Source organism: Centrocercus urophasianus, unplaced genomic scaffold (genome assembly GCF_019232065.1).
Source record: "Centrocercus urophasianus isolate 14NV4802_14NV808 unplaced genomic scaffold, USGS_Curo_1.0 seq_32, whole genome shotgun sequence".
Classification (NCBI taxonomy): domain Eukaryota; kingdom Metazoa; phylum Chordata; class Aves; order Galliformes; family Phasianidae; genus Centrocercus; species Centrocercus urophasianus.
The window spans coordinates 9,599,346-9,620,737 of record NW_024884889.1 but is presented as its reverse complement, the minus strand read 5'-3'; the positions used below and the strand labels follow the sequence as shown (position 1 = coordinate 9,620,737).

General features: G+C 44.5%; 2 protein-coding genes across 4 annotated transcripts in view; both read left to right on the top strand.

Moving 5' to 3' along the window:
• The first annotated feature begins 5,296 nt into the window (after nucleotides 1–5,296).
• Nucleotides 5,297–9,810, top strand: LRAT (lecithin retinol acyltransferase). The gene is made up of 2 exons (XM_042829863.1): nucleotides 5,297–5,847; nucleotides 6,196–9,810. Exons 1-2 carry the CDS (start codon nucleotides 5,302–5,304, stop codon nucleotides 6,346–6,348), a joined length of 699 nt encoding a protein of 232 aa, XP_042685797.1. The 5' UTR covers nucleotides 5,297–5,301; the 3' UTR covers nucleotides 6,349–9,810.
• An 809-nt stretch (nucleotides 9,811–10,619) lies between these two features.
• Nucleotides 10,620–21,392, top strand: part of RBM46 (RNA binding motif protein 46) — a 17,929-nt gene continuing 7,156 nt past the window's right edge. Inside the window, exons 1-3 of one of the 3 annotated variants that reach the window (XM_042829814.1) lie at nucleotides 10,620–12,924; nucleotides 13,015–13,216; nucleotides 21,179–21,337. In XM_042829814.1, coding sequence (XP_042685748.1) covers nucleotides 21,190–21,337 — 148 coding nt within the window. In that variant the 5' untranslated portion in view covers nucleotides 10,620–12,924; nucleotides 13,015–13,216; nucleotides 21,179–21,189. Of the gene's footprint in view, nucleotides 13,217–19,559; nucleotides 19,637–21,178; nucleotides 21,338–21,392 lie in introns of those variants that run through there. The other 2 variants (XM_042829813.1, XM_042829816.1) reach the window with 2 other exon arrangements.

Below are 21,392 nucleotides of genomic sequence, written 5' to 3'. Positions count from 1 at the left end.
CTGGGTTTTTGAGTCACAGAATCACAGAATGGACGGGGTTGGAAGGGACCCCAAGGATCATGAATCTCCACCCCCCCTGCCACATGCAGGGCCACCAACCTTCACATTTATTGCCAGCCCAGGCTGCCCAGGGCCCCATCCAACCTGGCCTTGAACACCTCCAGGGATGGACGGGGCATCCACAGCCTCTCTGGGCAGCTGTTCCAGCACCTCACCGCTCTCATAGTAAAGAACTTCCCTCTGACATCCAACCTCAATCTTCCCTCCCTCTTAAAACCATTTCCCCTTGTCCTACTGTTATCTACCCTTTCCAAGAGTCAGACTTAAAAGTCACCGCAGAAAATCAGCGACAGTTCTCTCTCTGAGGCTTTGCTATATGGTACAAATTAATAACTGCTTTGAGTCATGCCAGACTTATAGCTCCGTCTGTGACTAATAACATTTGATGGAGAATTAATTTATTTCCTGTAAAATAGAATTAAACAAATTGCAACGTAACATTTAATTATGAGACAAGATACAGTCTTTGTTCCAAGATGAAAATTACCTCCTGTTCCATTCATCTCTTTTCCTTCTCTAAATCTTTATTTGAAAATTAAATAGACCAGTATAGTTGAGCTCCTTTCAGCAGTCTTTGCCCTGTGTGTAGAGTGAAGCTAGACAACCTGCTGTGCATCACCATGAAGTTAGCACTGCCTGGCACTGGAGAACAGCTTTCCCTAATGGGCTGTGAAGAAGTTTAGTAATTGTGACTACTGTGTAGCGACCAGTAGTAAATGCAGCCCTTTGGTGGCGATCCATCAACTTTCCAGCTCTTTGTCCAATTAATGACAGATTTATCTATTACTTCCAGCATCTTTCTAATGAATGGCTTAGGTTGGAAGGGACCTTCAAGATCCTCGAGCTCCAGCCTCCCTGCCAAGTCCATCTATCAGTTGAAAAGGACTAACCAATGAAGCGCTCTCTTGTCTCTGTCCCGACTCCAGTTATCACCTCTGCATTTCCCTTTCCCCATCCACCCTTTTCCCCTGCTGCAATATATTACTAGTCTATCCAAATTAGGGTACTGAGAACTTTTTCACTTGATTAAGCGGAGACCCCCAAGATCTATGTCAGTTCCTGTGGCACTGTCAGGATAGAAATTCTGGCCCAAAAATTAGCTCTGTTTCTTCTGCAGAAGCCATGCAAATATTACTCTGCACATTCCAACATTTCAGAAATGAATCTTCCCTTTTATTTTGGGAAGACTGTACTAATAGTATAAGAAAAATGATGAAAATAAGTATTTGATGAACTTCACTGAACTGCTTTCCCAAATCTCACACTGTGCTACCATTATTACTAATTTCCTAGCCCCCTTGCTTGCTAATGAGGATTATACAACAAATTGTTCCCCCCTTTTCTGTGGCTTTAACTTGAAGTTATAAGCAAGAGCTTTATCCATCTCAACACATTAGCCAGCTGTAGATGCTACCTGTGTAACACGGTTCATGGAAGATGTTCTGAGAAATGGATCGTTACTTCGTTGCAGAAAAGCGTGCAACTTCATATGTTTCTGCTGATTTTCATGTTTACATTCATTGCTCATTTAGAAAACTGTTGTTAATAATCTGGAAGCCTTTTACCCCAGCAAAATACACAAACGTATTGAGAGGAAATTAAAAATAAAAAGCTGATAGACCTCAGTAGCAAACCTGCGGAGATGAGAAAGGCAATGGTGAATATATGCAGTTTGTTCAGTGTGCTGCTTAAGTGACTGTAAATGTGTACGCAGCTATTTTGGAATTAAAGTATACATTTCTAAGTATAAATTTGTTAGAGTCATTTTAAGTTGCTGCTGCTTCTGGAAAACTGTGATACTTATTTCAGAAGTTCTTAAAAGTCTTTGCTTTGGGTTGTTTCACTTACCTGCAGTTTCATGCTTTGTCTTGTTGGTTCCCCTCTTCCATCAGAGTTTGTCTTCTCTGTGCTTTGCCTTTGTTTGATACAAAAATGGAACGAGCAAATCACAGAATCACAAAACAATGCACTTCTGTAGAGTTTGGCACTTAGAGCTCTCCAGAGGAGGCTGTAATTTGCTTAAAAGAACTCTTCAAAGGGACTGGATATGGGAGTACAAAGGGGTTATTTTGTACCTCTGGAATTACCCCGTTTGGATGCATCCCTCACAAATGCATTTTCTGTGCGTTATGTTTCAGTGTAAAGCACATGGCATTGCCCATCGGGTGCTTTCCTTGCAGAAGATACTCTCAGAAATCTCTGTCCAAAGATTTTATCCTCCTTAACGTGTTCTGAATTCATGAATTTGTTTTTGTTCCAGCAATCACAGCTGACCTGAAAGCTTGTTAAAGCTGCATTTGGTTGTTAATCTGTGAGCGTGTGTGCCGTTAGCATTGGCTTAACTTCAGTTACCAAATACATTCTGCAAAGCAGGGCTGTTCCTTATGTAGGCAAGAACTTGCACTTCCAACTGCCTTTCTTTCCTGCCTCTTCCCATATGTTAGCTGTGAGGGCAGGATGGAAACAGCACTGACTCAAACCCTAAAAGTAAGGACCCATCTAATGTGCTGGGTTTTCAGTGTAATGGAAGCTGGCTGACACCTCTTACCTGGGAATTTTTTGTGCCGTGGCTCATCTGCAATACAAAACAGAGGCTGCATTCTTTCACCTCCTTCAGCTTTATTACTGCATCTCTTGTAGCTCTCAAAAGCAGATCATGGGGTCTGCCATGAAATAATTATTCCGTAGCAGGTAACAGTCCAAACAAGTACTTCATTTGCTGCATCATATTTAATATTTCAAAGTGATCTTGCCAGCTTTGGGGCAATTTAATCTATTAAAGTTCTAAAAGTTATTACACGAAAGTGATCCAGGAAGATGGGAAATAAGTTATTGGAGGCTTAATTTGAGGCACAAAGTAAGCCTTCAGTTTAGCCATCTCTGACGAAAAGATTTTCGTTCTTTCTTTTCCCATTTGAGCAGAGGGAAAAATAATTACATACCAAAATTTTGTTTTGTTTGGTGGCAGTTTGAAAAAGATGGCTGACTGTATTGATGGCCTGCAGGTTTGCCGTTCCAAAGTGTGAAGAGTTGATTTCAGAGATGAGTGTGGTGTTGTACTGAGTGTTCTGCTCACAGCAGTTTCAAGGTATTATTATCAGGACGGTTTTCACTTGCTGCCACCACGTACGTGAGTTGTGTGTGGATTGAAGCCGTTCCACACATCTGCCATCTGTGTGATGCCTTCTGTACTTGTTCCTTTGGGGCTTCAGACTCTGAAATTGAGTGGTTTCAGGGGGAGGGAGAGACAAAGCTTGTTAGTGCTTTGGTATGAGGGGATGAGGAAGTGACCGCTGCATAATGGCACACCTGTCACCTTAATTCCTTTGAAACCCTTCCCTGTAGCAAGGCTTTGAGTCTCTTGATGATTCTTCTTCAGTTTCATCCTGACTTGAAATGGGGATTTGGGGGATTAAAGCTCGTGGATATTAAGAAGGCAGACAAAGGATGTCTCCAAGTAAAAGATCTAGTTAGGAAATGTCTGTTTCTGCCAGGGAGTTCAGCTGAATTTCCTCTCTCTTGTGCTGGGTGGGAGAGAGATCTGAACTGTAGCTCTGAAGGATTACACTTCCTTCAACAGAGATCATGCAGGCACTCCTTTGGCCATTCTGGGAAGAGGGAGCCTTGAGACAGTGGGGCTGGATGGAGGGAGCCTCAAGGTGGAACATTTGTGCTTTCAGGAGGGAGAGATGAATGATTCTGTGCCAGGACTTAAAGTGGAGTTTCTGAAAACCTGTGGCTGTGTCACAGTGCTACGTGTCTGGACCAGCCCCTATGGCCATCACCCAGTGGCTGAGGCTCTTTATCGTGATATTAGTGTTTTTAACCTGGACCCTTTCTCCAGTCCCTTAAAAATGTGCCAGTTAAGAGTGCGTAAAGCTCCTTGCCCATGTTTTCATTTACTAGTAGGCATGAGCAAAAGCATCAACCCTTCTGGGTGTATTGAAACATCTGGATTTGAAAGATTTGAAAGAATTATGTGACTGGTGGCTAATCCACTGGTTCACACCAGCACCATGAGCTGCATCTACAAGGTATTTCCTCCTTTGTAACTGACTGGAGAGAGCTAAGCCTTTGTTGCGTAAAAGTTTGGCTGAGACTCTTCAGAGAAAATCCCAAATGCCTGATCGTGTTGGCAAGCAGTGCTGGAGCTCTGGTCTGTGCTCGGAGGCTGAAGGAGGATCCTGTGGATGTCTCTGCAGGTGGAACAAGCTGACAAACATGGGTCCCTCAGGAATCTCTCTGCTGACGGCAGTTCTCATAACGTGTTGGCGTCACCGAGGAGTGGTGGAAAAACTGCTTTGTGTCAGCGATAAGCCTGATAGTTCTTGTATGCAGGAACCTCCCTGGAACAGTTCTTGTATGCGGGAACCTCCCTTGAACCTTGGCTCAGCACGTGTCATGGTAGGCCTTGCCCTTCGGACCAGAGCTGTTCGGCGGTGGAAAGCATAGGGAGCTCTTTCCTTTCTCCTGGAGCAACCAAAGGAGTCCCACAGCTTGAGGGTCTTCGGGGCTTCCCGTGCACGGACTGCAGGCTCTCAGGTTGAAAGTAATTTTATAGGAGAAATAATTTGCTGTTTCACATCTGTTTGCCTGTGGAGAGGTGCCAAAGGGTTACGCAGCTGCCCTTGTACTTGGCTGTGTGGCAACCACCACCGTGCACACAACCTGCAGGAAGAGCCACTGGGAAGGTAATGACTTCAGACAGAACCCGGTGTTGAGGGCAGACGTTCCAACGACCTGCCTCCTATTCCCCATCGCCTCGCGTGCACAGAGGCGAAAGCGGCCGCACAAAGGCGGCGGGCAGGGAGCTGCGGCTCGACATGTGCCAGGTGCCACGAATGCCGGCCCCATCCATCATCCCGCAGCCCCGGGGACGGGAAGCGGCTCCGGCCACCGAACCCTTAGACGGGTCGGCTTTGTCGGCCGCTCTTTCATAGGCTTCGTTGCCGCGATTTATCTATTTACATAATGGATTAGCACGAAGCAAAACGCACGGCGACGCCCCTTTCTCCTCTTCCCGTTCTTTCCGAGCCGGATCGTGACGGGGACTCGCTCCCCCGTGCCGGTCCCGTCTCGGACAGAGCCCGGCGGGCGGCATTCCCCGCCGGAGCGGGGCGGGCGCTCCCCGCACGCAGCCGGGGGCCGTCCCGCGTGCCCGCCCCGCCCCGGCCGGCCGCCTAGAAAAGCGGGGCCGTTCGGCGGCGCCCCGCTTTCCTCCCGTCCTCGGCCCGGCCGGCCATGAAGAACGCGGTGCCGCAGGCGGCCTCGCTGCTGCTGGAGAAGCTGCTGCTCCTCGTCCACGTCCGGGCGCTGCCGGCGGGAGCGGAGGGCGGGGAGCCGCCGCCGGCCGCCTCCGGCTACTACGACACGAGCTGCTTCAGGCGGGGCGACCTGCTGGAGGTGCCGCGCACCCTCTTCGTCCACTTCGGCATCTACCTGGGCGAGAACCGCGTCGCCCACCTGATGCCCGACATCCTGCCCGCCTTCACCGACGACCGCCGGCAGATCCAGCGCGTGGTGACCAACAAGCGGCTCATCCTGGGCGTCATCACCAAGACGGCCAGCATCCGCGTGGACACGGTGGAGGACTTCGCGTACGGCGGCAGCATCCTGGTCAACCACATGGACCGGCTGTTCAAGGACCAGGTGCTGGGCAGCGAGGAGGCCGCCCGCCGTGCGGAGAAGCTGGTGGGTGCCACGGCCTACAGCCTGCTCTGGAACAACTGCGAGCACTTCGTCACCTACTGCCGCTATGGAGCTGCGGTCAGCTTCCAGACCGACAAGGTACGGCCCCGGGGAGGGGCGGCAGGGCGTCCCCGGAGGGAGTCCCCGGCTCCCGAAGGCAGAAGCGTCGGGGAGAGCTGGCGGGCCGCGGCCGGGCTGCCCCACGTTGCTCCGGCGCCGGGCTGCGGGACAGGAGGCTGGCTGGGAGCTCAGCTCCCACTCGCTGCGTTAGCCAAAGCTCCCGCGGTGACGGAGCGGCAGGCTGCGTTCTCTCACGCAGCGCATAAGCGCTGTGGCACCGGCAGCCCGTCCGTACCGGAGAAAGCAGCGATCCCAGCTGTCATCTCGACACTTTCCTCCTTAACCCTGACGTTTTTCCTTTGTTTTCCTTTTTTTCTTTCCTTGCAGTTCTGTGAGACTGTCAAGATGATAATTCGTGACCAGAGGAGCGTTCTTGCTTCGGTGCTCGTGGGTTTAGCGTCCATCATCTGCCTGGGTCTGGCACCCTCCACCGCCCTCCCCACGATCTTCATTACCTTCGTTCTGTGGATGGCTGGCTAACAGCCCGCCTGCGGCTGTTTGTATATAGGATGTACACTACTGTATTTATGAGGGCACAAATTACTTGCTGGCGTTGTCTAAAGTTACTTAAGCTTGTGTGCTGCTTTTAAATGCGACTCTGTCTAGAACACAGTGCACAAGGTATAGCTTACTGTGTAAGCTGAGTGATAGATTTCCTGAAAATCTCAATACTTTCTCACACACCTTTAAAGTAATTAAAAAGTAGGGGTGCGATGCAGTTCTGCTGCGTGCCTTTAGCTTCAAGTGATTCTGCTCGTGCCCTTCATGTTCTTTTATCTCCTAGCTGTGTGCCTGGGTGCTACAGCTATTAATAAAAGTAGATGATGGAGTACCACACAGCGATGGGCATTCAGAATTACTGTAAGAGGTAACTCTTACTTTGGTAGATCTTGTTAATGTTCAGGAGTTACTGGCTCCGTTCCTGACATGTCCTTTTGTGAAGATGCAGTTAGGCAAGCTGACTATTTTTGATAGCCAAGAAAAAAAAAGGGGGGGGGGGCGGGGGAGAAGGGCCTTGCCTGGGTGCAGTGCTGCCGTAGCACATCTGGCCAGATTGGCATTGAGTTCCCTCCTGGGAAATGGTCACAGGTCTCTCATTCGTATCAATTGCATAAACAGCAAAAAAAAATGCATAATTAGCAATTTTCTCATTGGGCTGGTGGTACAGAAAGCTTGTGATTCGTCAGCATTTTCCTTGCTGCTGGTAGTGGAGGGCATGGCTAATGTAAGTGGCTGCAGAGAGCTTCTAGGCAGTACAGGAGGCAAACAGTTTGCTTTCTGAAAGCTTGTGACATGCAGATGCCGTGGGTTTCTAGTCTTGCAGGGCACATGGCATGGAGGGGGAGGAAAATGAATGCACATTTATTTAGTTCTTTCTTTCCCACAGTAATTAGAGCTACGTGGGTGCTGTAAAGTATCAGGGCTCATTGGTGTGGTTCCTGTAGCCTCTGTGAAGGAAGATGTCTTTCTGTACTCATCTCTTGCAAATAAGTATTCAGTGGCAAACCAGCTAAAAATGTTCCATCTCCAGTGTTGCATCCTTTCTGCTTATCAAGACTGTAGAGCTGGATTTGAAATCATGTTATCTTACCAATGATTTCAGTACTAGAAGACACTCTTTTTTCTTTTTGCTTACTTTTTTTTCTCCTCAGCAGTGTCTTAATGTATGCAGAGATATTGTTCAGCTTCTGGAATGTCTTGCTCTACATGCACTTACATGTCCACGCAGTGTGCTTGCCTCCCTTTCTAGTCCAAGGCAAACACAACGATGTCTTTACCAAGGATGCAACCTCAGACTTGCTCCTTTCTGAGTGGTGTTCAGTATCCTGATCAGCTATGCTACTGGAAGGTGCCATTTTTTCCCCAGTTTTTCATTAAGACTTCGTTTAGCTACATTGTAAACCCCTTTCTCCCTCCCTAAACCTCAGGGCTGTTTGAAAATTGGATTCTTGAACTGTGAGCCTAATTGGCTGCTCTCTAATCATCTTTCTTCTGTTGCTTCACTATAACTGACAAAGAATGCAAAGACTAGAGTGAAATTCCAGCCTCAGAAACAACAGCACTCTAAGAAACAACAGCACTATTGCTGCTGTCATCAACTGAGCAGGGATTTAGCATAGCTTTCAGTACACTTCGCCAAAGGAGTTGCATATCAATTACTGTTGAGTCCTTGCAAACAGCTTCTGTTCTGCTTTCAGAGACCGAGGTGCTCCACATAACTGGGTTTGGTAAACTTTTCAAGTTAAGGTGTTTTTATAATTAATGTGAATTGCTTTTTCATAGAGCTTGTGTTATTTGCATAAATTCCAATGAGTTTTTTTATTTGCTGTGCATAAGGTAATGAACTGTAGTCACCAGTCACTATTGTAACTATATAAAGGAATTTATTCATTTGAAAATGTCTACTGGCCTCTTGATATGGAGTGTAATGTCATAGCACTTCTCTGATGTGTCCCATTAGGGCACTGAACGGGCCATTAACACGCACTTACGTAGTGTTTGATTACAGGTGGGCTTTTCTTTCACCCTTTATTTACATGGGATTTATAAGAATTCCAGTAATCCTTATGATTCGCTTATACAATAAACAGAGGGGTCATGAACCAAATCAAAAGCAGGATTGTCGGAAGGTGGAGAAACATCCTGCTCTAGATTCTGTATCAAAGGGCCAATGCTCTGCCTTGATGATGGTGTTGAACAAGGAACACCCAGATTAACTCACGGCACTGCGCTAGGATTCTGATAGGCATCTGTATGGAAGAAACGGAACCAGCTTCTTGCAGATATCTAATGTTAGTATTGGAGATTTCCCCTCAAATTGTAGAGTTTCAAGCTTACTGAATACTATGAAGTAGTGCAGACTATGGCTGTATCCTTACATCAGGGACAAGTAACAGCGTGGGTGAAGGAAGAGAAATCCAGCTGCGTGGTGAGGAGTTTTTCCTACTGATGGTAATTCTAGCAGAGATGCAGAGATTTTGTGGAAGTCAGGCACAAATCAGATAAGTCATTCACTGTGGGAAAAATAAAACTATCAGGCATGAATTCTCATGTTCAGCTCGGCAGGTGGTGGTTATGCAGTCAAACATTTTGTTAAATGTCAACGTAAACTTTTTTCTGTAATGACTCAAGTAAAAATAAGCACTTGCCCTAGGTTAAGCCTTGCGTTTCAGCCTTGAGCTCAGCCACAGCGCTGCTGAAATGAAGGAGCTGGCTATAAAAGAAAAACACTGAATGCTGCAGAGCAGTTCGTCTGTTGGGTAGTGCGTTTAGAAGTGACGTTGTTCACTGATGGCTGTTAAGTGGTGGTGACAAGGAGCGTAAATTTAGAGCTGCAGGTCATTTTAGTGGTGGGGCTGTTCTGGGAAACTGTGTGGTTAAATGTGAATGTGTAATGGAGGAGTGTAACCACTGCCCTGCGCCGCTGGGAAATGCACGTAGTGAGGACATCAAGTGAGAAGGAGAGATGTTTCACTTTGGCCTTTCCAAGGAAAACAAAAATTAAATGAGCATTCACGAGGCTCAAGATGTTTTTACAAAAGCCGTGTTTAAAGCAAGGAAAAAGGTTTGTAAATGAAGGCATTAGAACACTGAGTTTTCTGTCTGTATTTATTTTAGCTTGGAACATAACTGATTACTCATTCTGTGGGTGAGTAGTCATCTGTTGCTTGATTTCACCTTTGGGTCCTCCTGTGCTGAAGGCAAACGCTATGTACACCACTGAGGCTTTTAATGAAAACAAAGTCAGCATTACTTGTTAAAGTCTGAGGGGCTGGGGAAGAGGGAATTAAACTTGTGTGTGACTTGATGTCATCCAGACAGGCTTTAGAAAGCAAGCTGCAGCTACAAGAAACACTGGTACTGTGATCTCTACAAGTGATATGGTGCTGTATTTCTTGCTGCGTGTTCTCATATTAAAGTCACGTGCCACTGAATGATACAGAACTGCGTTAGACACTCATTAATTACCATCACCTTTTTCCATTGAAATGAAAAAAGTTGTGGGGCGACTCTTGGAGCCATTGACCCTGGCTTTGAAATAATAGCTTGATCCCTGGAAGCACAATTGTCCTGAATGGGCTGACTGCTCTGAAATGAAGATGCTACAGCTTGCTGGTTGGAGGCCCTTTACTGCAGTGTATTGCTCTTTCCTGTAAGCCTCATGGAAATCTTTCAGGATTCTGTGCTTATAAAGCAGAACGTGTCCTCTACTGTAGGACTACAAAGTAGTTGAGGGCTGGTTTTTGGAAAATTTTCTTAACACTCAGTTCTCTGTTGTATATTGTGGCATAGCTTCACTTCTGAAGTCACAGGAGCACTTAGGGTATGAACCTGAGAACACAGAGACTGTGGGAAAGCGTGGGGCAATCCTTACGATTCTTAAATCATAGTTAGACTGATTGGAATACAGCAGTTCTCTGTGGCAAAACTGATTTATGTTTTGCTTCTGTCTCACAAGGTGGAAAACTTTTTGTGAGGTGAGGAGTAAATAGCTTTACTACTATTATTATTATTAATTTTATTTTTTTGTATCCCATAGGCAAATGTATTCTGTGACTTTCTTTCATTGATTTAGCCCATACAGAGTTTTAAGGTATAGGTGTCTTTGCCCATTTGTTACACAAACTCTTAGGTTCCTTCCTGACTGAGCAGTGCTGGAGTGGAAACAGCAATACATTATAAGGTTTGCCAAAATGTGATAGCTGCAGCTTTTCTGGAGGGGGGGGGGGCGCTTTTCCCAGCACCTTCTCAGACTGCCTCCAGCAGACTCACCAGACTCTGGACATGGCTGAGAGGTGGCCACCCTTCACCCTTTTCTAATTTATCTCATAACTGGGACAGTTGAAGATTGAGTTGTTTTTATCAAGTTGGGCAGCACCTCTGGCTCCAAGTTCAAAGAAGGAAATGGCTCCCTCAATCCACTGTGAGCTGCATCAGGTTGTGTTGGGACCCTGTGTATTTTAGCACTGCTGAGAAAGCTGTTCTTCTCGTGGTCCGTGGATGCTAGTGAGGCTGAGAGTGGGAAGCACATCCCAAGGCTTGATCAGGAATTAGAAAGACTAAGATTGGGATGTTCCTGACTTCAACAATTGCAGCCATTCAGGAAACTTTCAGGTAGAAAGAAGGAAGACGCCTTCAGGTAAGAACAAATGTTGGCCACTTTGGTGTAGCATTCCTTTTGTATTCAGCTACCTGCTGTACCTAACTATTGCCTTTAGTTTCTTCTTCTAATTCTCCCTTAGCTTTTTTTTCCACAAAAATCTTTCCTGTGTCTGCACCTGGGAGAATAAACGTCTTCCTGTCTTCTTGCCTACTGCAAGACTTGGTTAACTTGCATAAGATCGTGTGTTTCTTACATAGAACATAGCAGATAAATGAGATGCACAGTTCCTTACCAGAAGGCAACTTCATTCCCTGTGAAACCTGAGTTTTCTGTGAGGCTAAGATACACTGCTTCATATAATTAAGAATTACAAGCAAATTAAGGGTTAGCTCTGCTAAACTTGTCAAGCTTCCTAATGCTCTGCATAGTCTTAGACCTGACTCAGACTCGCACCTATGTTCCCTGCAGTCTTGTACCTGTACGTTTCCACTGAGCATTGCACAGCAGCACAGAGAAGGGTGGGTCTGCCATTGTCGCATGGTAGGAAGAAAGTTATTAATTACTTCTGCTCTCAAGTGAAGAAACGCAGGTGTGACGATAATGAGAGGTCTCCTGTATCCCTGCCTGAAAGATGGGGATTAGAGATCAACCACAGTAACTTTTGCTGTCTCTGGTTTTGTACGAGATTGTACTTAGCTCCAAGCGTATCTTCAGGGGGAGGGAGGCCCCCGGCTTCAACCACACTCATTCACAGTCTGTCTAAACAGGGGGGTAATGCACAGACTAAGTAACCTGGATCCAGTGACAACTTGGTAGCCTGCAGAACCTGAAACAGCACAGCTGTGGAAAACAGAACTGCATGTAGCCAAAGTAGAAGAAGGCTGTTTGGTTCAGCATCATGCTATCATGGCTCTGCAGCTTGTGGGACATGAGTGAATACCATCTCTTGATCCTGTTTTGTATTCATACCCACTTGCCTGAAGCAGAAGCTCAGGCTTTGATTCATGGAGATGTGCCACAGACTGTTTCAGTTCCCCCCGGAGCCTCATTTTATTCATGGGTTACTTTCACCAGGTTGCAGCTTAGCTGGTTTCAAAGAAATCCTTCCTGAGGTACGTAACTCCTCCTACATTTTGTAAGGGAGGCCCAAAGGCATCAGTCAGGGCTGAAAATCACCCCAGACTGGAAGGTGAGTGAATGGGAACTGCTGAGTCACAGCCTGAACCCGGAAGGTGCAAGTAGGACCAAAGTAGTGTGGCATGCTTGCACCTTGGGGGAGACTATTGGAGATGGGGGGTTCAGTAGTCCCTCCAGTAATCGGTACATGGCCTGCAGTCATTGTGGTCAACACCCTGGTCTTCATTGCTAAGGGCCCCTCCTCATGTCCCTGTGGCAAATCAGGACCCCCTTTGGTGCCTGATACAGTTATGAGCCACAGATATCTGGCCAAAGGTTGTGATACAGGTGGCTGGGACATCCCCAGTGTAAGCTGAAGTGTTGACCCAGGATAGGAATACAGCCTGTATTTTGCCCTGGAGGGCAGACCTTCCCCTCCTGGTACCTCTGAAACATCTGTACTACTCTCTGTGAGCCTTTGGAAGTCACAATGGCAATTGTGTGTTAGGGTGTGTTGGATCCCTGTATTAGGGAAGGCTCACCCTCCAGCTGGCTCAATCATTGGTCCATGCTGTGAAGGGTGCAGTGTATGGGAACTGCTGAGGCGCAGCCTGAAGCACTGATTGATCACCTGGGAAAGGACTGGGTCAGCCCTGGGAGCTCAGGTGAAGGCAGTTCAGCTGTGAAGACCTCATTTAAGAGCTAACTGCCACTGTAATCTCTCTTGCTGTAGATCCTTCCTTTGTGGAGTCCTTCTGTGAGTCTAGATCTTTGGAGGTGGGGGAGCATTCTTTCTGTAACATCTCACTGTGTTGGTCCTGCTGCCATTACAATGAGTAAGGCTGCAATACCTAAAGTATTTCTGGAGATGTCGCCTGCGATGCCTTCTGTCACTTTGCTGTGTTCTGTTCTTTTGTCTTTTACAGAGCTTGGGACGTGCACAAAACTCAGCTCCTCTGGAAATCTGAATGTCTGACAGATTAAGATGTGAGCTGGACAGTCAGAGGCAAAGTAACATCTCTTTGTCAGCTATTTAGCATTGATGATTGTATGGAAAAGGTGACTTTGTATTTTCCTTTAGGTATTGCTCCAAACTGCAGACAACAAGCAGACTGCTTCAGTCACGCTGTAAGAGCTATTCCATTGTCATTTTAAATCGTATTTGTATAACTGGATCACTTGACAGACCAGGGTTAGCCTGGGAATGTCCTTCAAAAACTTTCCTGGAGAAAGCAGTAATTCTGCTTGGCCAACAAACTGAAATTCCAGTCAGGAATGGAGCATTTCTATTTCAGGTGTCTGAGCAATTCCAGTAACTCATATTATTAAGGCACTGAAAGTTATCCAGGCAGTAGATCTGATACATAGTCATGAAATGTGCTTCAAAATTATAATCAGGGTTTCATGACTTGTAAAGAAGTGTTTTTGTTTTTTTAATACTAGCAAGCTGAAAATTACTATGCAAACCAGTCAGAGAAATTACTTTCCTTTGGTAACTTTATAGTTTGCATTTTCAGTTTAGGGAATGTTTGTGTTAACATCTCTTTCACAGACTGTTCAGTCCTGCAATTAAAAACAAATCTGTGCTCGCAGCAACAGTCTGTTCTTATGGGAAAGATACTGAATCTGCGGTACCAGTTTAGAGCTCGTTGTGTAGTTGAGCAGGAAGAGAATGCTGAATGAGTGTGAGGCATCTGTTTATACAAACAGCATTTCATCCTAACAAAAAATTAGCAAGAAGTTTCACTTGCACTGCATATTGAAAATTATCCTGGTGGGAGAGATCCTCAGTAACTCACCTGCTCTACCATCAGGCATGCAGTACTGCAGGCTTCTTTGTTACAGCACCGTTGTTCGATTGTCTCTTCCAGCTGAATTCAATAGGAGCTTTATTACTGACCTTGCAAGACTAAATTGGAAATGCTCCCTTCCACTCCCTGATCTCCCCAATATCTTGTGCTTCATAAACATAATTATAGTGTTTGTAAATGCACTTCCTGGTCACTAAGGAGCTTCCACTGAATTCTGTCATTTTAGGTCATTTTGCAGTTCTATTCAGACAGATGCTTATGGATAATCGCTTCTGTGCAGCCATTTGTGCTCTTTCCTAGCTTTTTCCTAGTTTAGGCAATGCATCTTTCAGCTGGCTTCTGAAGGTCTTTTCTTGTGAACTTGGCTACTCCCTGTATTTTTTAGGAAACTTGGACTCCCCATCCAGAACTGCAGAAGTGTGTCCTTTACAACCAGACACTGTTAACAACTTAACTGCCTTTGAGAGTCTTGAGCTTGTAGTCAAGGGGCAATTTTTTTGTTAAAGTATGGGAACACAGGAATGAATTTGGCAATATCCAAAGGTCACTTTAGCCCTGAATCATTCTCTGCCAATAAGCAGTGAGTGTTTAGAGCACAGAGTCCAGCTATAGTCTCCAAAATTTCCATAAGCGGCAATTCATCATCTTCCTGTTTTGAGGCTTGCATTCATGATACTGAGTAAAATGTTCACCAATGAATTTACCCTACACAAACAAATTTCTCTTGTTCTTTTCTTTTAAATCTGTCCAGCCTTTGAAAGCTTCTGAGACAAAGTTAGGTGTCATATGAAATGGCACTCTATTTTAAATTGGCTGCCTGGTGATTGCATTAGGGGAACAATGAAGAGTCATTTCACGTGGCTTTGCTCCACTTGGTCTTAAAAGTCTCAGATGTTCCTGGTGTGGAACTGAAATTTACTGCTTTCCACAGGTCTGCACTGGAATTCTGAAAATGGTTCATTTGGCACCACTATCTCTGTACCATGGCTGTCTTCAAAATGTTATTATGTATTACACCTCTTAGTCCCATAGTGTTGTGCTGCAATATGCCCACCCTTGCTGGGTTGTATCCTTCCTACAGTGGCTTCTTCACAGTGCCTGCCATGGATGCAAGCAGCAAGAAATCCTGCACCAGCCCAGAACTGGACAATGCTGGGAAAGAGGAGCTGCAGACCTCCACTTAAGAGCAGGGTTTGCTATAAGATCAAGAGCTCCCATCTAGTGGATATGCAAGAAAAAGCTTCCAATCTAGGCAGGCATTTAAAAGAAAAAAAAAAGAAGTCTATTATAATGTAAGCCATAGCATTCTATGCATATATAACATATGAAAGTAGAATAATATATGCATATCTCAATGAAAGAAGCACTAAAAATGCAGGTTACATTGTTTCAGTTTTAATTACATCTCTAAACATAGCACCATATCCTTAAAGCCTCTGGAAAAATATAAAGAAAATCGTAAGTTGTTTAGCTGTAATTGGCATTGATGATTTCCTGAGCTTCCTGACTCAAAAGCCTGTTAGCAGCTCACAGCAGCTGGATTATGAATTAAAAGGATATGAGCTTGATAAATCAATGCCTTTTAGGCTCCTCGGAATAAACTGGGATTTTAAGCCGAGAATAAATGGCTGAAGGAAACTGTTGACAGCCTTTCCACTTTTTAAACTACAGTGAAAACAATTACAAAGTAAAAACTGAATCTTGTTCTCTCCTGTTGCATTCAATATGATTTATTTCCTGAATGATTAAATATTCAAAAGGTAACGCGATATAAAAACCCTCAGCCTTCCAAGTAAACCTCCAGTTAGTCACTAGGTCAGATCAGAAGTGGTCGAAGATTTTATCACTTGATGTGTGCTTTGTTCCAACACTGGAGCCAGGTTATAAACTTTCACAGAAAACCACCCTAAATTCCAGTATTTTCTGTCAACATATGCAATTAAATTAAAAACTGAGCGGTGACAGAGAGGAACCATCTCTGATCTTTCCAGGTCTTCCGGTGAGCACTGGGAGACCTACTGTGTGACAACAGGAGGCCTGCTCTGTGCTTCTTGTGCTTCATGTTGCAGAAGGAAGAAGTCGGTCTCAAGCCTGTTAGGGCAGTGTTTTGTAACTGCTGAAACAGCCAAGCCTCTTTAATTGTTGCTGTTATGGATATGCAGAGGATGTGCTGCCACTTCAGGATTTGCTTAAAACGTTTACCTAACAAGAGATGACAAGAACTGTGCAGCTGTATAGAAACAGCAGGCCTCAATACTAAAGGAAATGATTCTCCATGCCCAGCGGTCCTTCCCCAAATGCCTTCTATTTCTGATATTCACCCCTTTGTCCACCAACCCTCTGCAGTGTCACTTTTTGCCACGGTGCCATGCTGCTCCTTCATGGATCCCTTGCATTAGCAAAACCGGCCCATTTTTGTGACTTTCTTAAAGGTGTGCCTTTGTTGCACTGAGGGGCAGAAAGTTCTGGAGGTCATGAGAGGGGGGGAAAAAAAAGCCACAACAAATGAAGAGATTTGATACACTTTGTTATACACATTTCACATCACTGCACTCAGCAAAACCGGCTTAAAATTGATTTAGTTCAACTAACTTCAGTAAGACTGTTGCTATGTTTGTCTGGGAAGCAGAACATGCTTTGGGATCAATTTTTATTAAAAAAAAAAATTGATAAAAAGTACTCAAAAATAAAAATAATAAGGAATGCTCTAAAACCACCAATGTATCTTTTCTTCCAGCAATTTCTGTGGCAGAAAGCTGAGCAAGTGCAAACGGTACCTTTCAAGATAGCAGACTCTTCAGGCATGGGGATGCCTTATTAGGAAGATCCTTCTAAGCAGGCAGTGTGGCTATTTGATCAAATGGCACTGGAAAGAAAATGGACCAACTGATTGAAATTCCTTCTAGGCAGCTTTCTATAATTAGATTTACAATCATATTATCTCTATGTTTTCTACGGAGACCTCTGTCTAAACTTCAAAGGATGTCTGTTTCCTTTTAAACAGTTCCACTATCTACATATCAAACCTGTCAGAGTGCAGAAATACTACATGCCCTCTTCCTGTTCCAGCCCACAGCAAAATTTACTTTGACAAAAAAAGGCATATGCCTCTGCTAAGACATTACAACTGCAGTAGTAGTCCGCTCCAGGAATATATGCTGGGACTTGCTAGCATTCCCATGAAACAAGTTAAAAAACATAATGGACTTCAGTGTTACCGCTACCGAAAATAACCTATGAGGAAAAGAAAAGCAACTGTCTGATGCAGTGCTGTAAAATATGCAAGAAAAAGGCCTCTTTCACATTTTCAAATTTAGCCAGAGAAATAAACAGCACAAACTTGGCAGGACTGCCTTCGTTCCTCATCCATCAGACTTGTGACAGTTTCAAAGACATTCATGAGGAAACTAACACAGCGTCTCCTTGACACTAAGTGGAATTTGATAAAGCTTCAGAGTAGACAGCATATTGTTTGCAATTGTAAGTAAGTATTTTTCTAACTAGAATTTATGCCAAATACTTAGAACTCTTGTAAAATAACCCACCAGAGAACTAGCCTTTATCAGGTTCATAAGTTAAAAAGGTATGTAGTAAGGTACCAATTAAATGAAGCAGTAAAGCAATACGTACTCTGATAAATAACATTCTTCTGAACCTGGTCCCTTTTTGCTATGCTTTACTACATCTTCATTAAAAAAAAAAAAAAGTGAATCAAAACTTGACATTAATTTAGATGAGTGGCATTTCTCTATGGAGGGAAAGCGTTGTTATAACTGAGAGAAATAACACTTTGTTGGGAGCAGCTGTCACTGCTAGAAATGGGTATTAGCATGTTAATCAGCCTTCTTCTATCACAGCTTTCCAAATGATATATGAGCTGCGTCTCTGAATGCACAATGCAGTCCAGTCGTACGTGAGAGAAAGGGGAAGACCTAAAAACAAGGTAGAATCTGCTGCAGGAAGCGCCTGTGTGGAGGAGGAATAGAGAAGCCTTGTCCCCTCCAACTATTCCAACTTACTTAACACAACTGCATGTTGCATAAATAATTAAAATTAACTAACTTTTAGATGATTGACTGAGGGGTTGGTTTGGTGAGGATTCTTCTGCTTCCACTACAGGCAAAGCAGTGTTTCAGAGAATGCAGTCTGGGTTCAATAAATGGCTTTGTTTTAGTCATGAGATGCTTTCACGGGTGCAATCTCTGTTTGGAAGACCTGAGGCTATGAGGTACACTGCTGAATACTGCATTCCCTGTAAATGTTGCCTTATTATTGGGGAAAAAAAAAACACAACAACAAAAAGCACATGAAAACATTCAGCTCAAACTTTATCACATTTGATAATCTGTGGCAAAATCTGAAACAAATACAGGTTAGAAACAGTTGTTCTCAGTAAAAAATACACCAAACAATTGTCAGAGAGAAATAAACAAACAGCAAACACCTGTGGGGAAGAGGAAAATGAGAGCTGTACTACCCAATGAGCACCTGTGGATCTTAATTTCTTTCAAATAGGGGTAGTGGTCAGCAAGAAAATTTAGTGAATCTTTAGTTCCTATGCCTGACTTTGATGTTTAACAAGAAATAACAAAGCAAACCTCGTTTTGGATATTTTATTTCTGTCACGTCATAAAGAGAAAAACCTGACAGCAAAGTTGTGTGTTTCCTTGAAAGCTGCTGACAGTAATTACTGCAATGAGTTAAAATTTCCAGCTGGGTAGCTGTTCAAGAGCCAGCAGTAATCTGCCCATACGATGTCACATAGGTGAAACACAGAGAAAACGAGTGAGAGGTTTTTCATTAGAGGCTGCTGTCTGCATTCTGTCAGCACTCTCCACAAGCAGTAGCAACTGAGCACATAGGGTTTTCTACTAGAAAGCGAGCAGGCTCCAAGGCAACAAGGACACCGAGCTGCAGCCAAATACCCAAAACTTTATTTACTGTAAGGCACTCCCAAAACTCATTCCTATTAGAGATTTCACAGCTGAATTAGAAACCGTAAAAAACAACAATAAACCATCAGATAACTTGAAAGGAAAAGAGGTGGCACTTAATCTTGAAGGTAATAGCAATTCTGGCCATTCACACTATTACCTCGAGACATCATTTGTGAAACAATTAGTGTGTCAAGCCACTATCGATTAAAAAAGACAGTAAAGCTTCCTCTTTGAAAATAAAAACCACGCAAGCTGAAATAGCGAGTATCTGACACGCTGTGCTGAAATACAGATTTCTGGTGGCACATCTTTAAAAATACACGTCTAAAAGCTCAGGAGCATATTTGTAGTTTTTCGGGATTCTCTAGCTGACGAAGAACACTTCTGCCTTTACAGCTTAAGGAAGATGTACATGACGAGAAGTCTTCGATGAGTGCATTTTGGCTGTGAGCGTCTTCCATTTGCTCAGACCCCAAGGCACTTGGATGGCAGCTCAGGAGCTGGGATGGCAGCGTGTGGAAGACAGGCGGAACCTCTGACGGCGGCAGCCCCTCCGCTGCCTCAGGCCGAGCCACAGAGGCAGCTGCAGGGGCAGCCGCGCGCTGACAGCCCTCCCTCAGCCAACGCCCGCCCGTTTTAAAAGCGCTCGCCCGCCGTGCCCCGCTGTGAGCCTGGCGCTGATTGGCTCCTGCCTCCCGGCAGTTACACCTGCCGCCCAGCTCCGCTAGGCCGCGGGCTCGGGCCGGGCGGCGCCGTGCTGCGCCGAGCGGTGGGGTGAGGGAAAAAGAAGAAAAAAAGAAGTAATTATAGCGTAGAGTCTTGTGAAAACCTCTTGCCGATTTCTAAAGGCTGACTGTAGCCTGAGGCGCGGGAGGGTTTCAGAGGGAGATGTAGGGCTTCTAAATACCGCGGGGCTGGGTGCTGGCTTCAGCGGGAGGCCGGAAGGCGGGGGACGACGTTGTGTGCGGTGTGCGGCGTTGTTGTGGCGATGCTTGGGGCCGGCAGCGCTGGGAAGGCGGGTGTGAAGTAGGCTGTGTAGAGAGCGGTGTGTATTTGTGCGATGGGGCCAGAAGGAAAGGCTCAGTGAGGGGCAGAAAGAGCAGCAAGCTGAAGAGGAGCAAGCGGCTGTGCTTCATGCTGAAGAAAGTGGATGGGATTGTAACTGCCAGGGAGGCGGGGAGTTCCTCAGGATTTTGCTTAGTGAAGCAAAATTCAACTTATTGTTGATAAAGCAAGTTTAAATATAAGCGATGTTATAAAAAAAAAAAAAAAAAGGAGTTATAGATTATGTCTATGTAGGTGTCTCATGTTTTGTTTTGTTTTTTTTAAAAATTATTTTTTTGGAGAATAAAGAGCATATGCTTGGATGTGCTGCTTGGGCAAGGGATTGAAGTGTTGAAGATTGCCTGTCTAAGTCTTGCAGACCTCAAGGCAGAAAATTTGGGAATAGAAAACAGGGCAAGGAGAGAAAGAAAGGCCTTGAAAAGGAATCTGACTTTAAAGTTATTTTTTTTTAATTGACTAGAGAAGTTCGTAAATTACTGTATAGGCTTCTCGGTCTGATTTGTTCCCTGTGACCTAGATGACAGTAACCAAAGGAGATCTTCACATGCCATCAAATAGTGGACATAGTAGTCACAACTCTATTGGTAAAGCTCCTTAGCTTTCACAGAATCACAGAATCGTAGGGGTTGGAAGGGGCCTCCAGAGATCATCGAGTCCAACATCACGAAAGTGGATAAGAGCATGAAAATGAGGAACTCAGAAGTGGAATAATCCCAGTCCCTTAGTTTTGACAGACAGTTCCACCAAGTTTTATTAAATACTGATTTCATGTAAATTATTTTTGTCACTAAGTTCTTTGAATTCTTTAAATTAATCAATTAATTAAATTCTTTAAATTAATAATGCATTTCGGAAGTTTTCTTTGGACTTATACCCAGTTTTAAAATCACTGGTGCTTCTGTAAAATATAGTGACAAGGGAGTGGATTTTGTCACTGCAGATGGCATTTAGGTCATTTACAACTGAGACAAGCTTTATGAAGTAATCCACTACTGTACTTGAAGAGACAGCATATTTATAAAATAGCTGTGATGTGACTTGTATAAAATTAAAACTTTAGTATGGAATATATAGTTGCTGGTTAAAGTTCACTACTATGTTTTGAAATCAAGTACATAGATGATACCAGTTGCACATAGGATTGCAGCTTTATGCTGCTCATTGAAGTCACAGGAAATAGCCAACTATGGTGCGTGTTTCTGTGCCCCTGTGGCTTCTGTATGTAAACAGCAGCTTTTAAGTATCTGAGTTGAAATATCCATAATGTTCTATTGAAGCTATTGCAGACATGAATGAGGAGAGTTCAGCTGCAACAAGTGAATCTGGCAAAATGAGAGGTGGTAATCAGGCTGCTGCCTTACTGGCCCTACTAGACAAGACTGGATACAACATGATTCAAGAAAATGGGCAAAGAAAATTTCATGGGCCTCCACCAGGTAAGCATTTTTTTGAGGTAATAAAATTGAAGTATGTTTTCTGTAAGGATAGCTA

What these genes read in the sequence shown, in the direction of transcription:
- LRAT (XM_042829863.1), top strand. Translation starts at nt 5,302, where the DNA reads ATGAAGAACGCGGTGCCGCAGGCGGCCTCGCTGCTGCTGGAGAAGCTG. An exon ending in TCAGCTTCCAGACCGACAAG is followed by an intron (nt 5,848 to 6,195) that starts GTACGGCCCCGG and finishes CTTTCCTTGCAG; the next exon opens with TTCTGTGAGACTGTCAAGAT.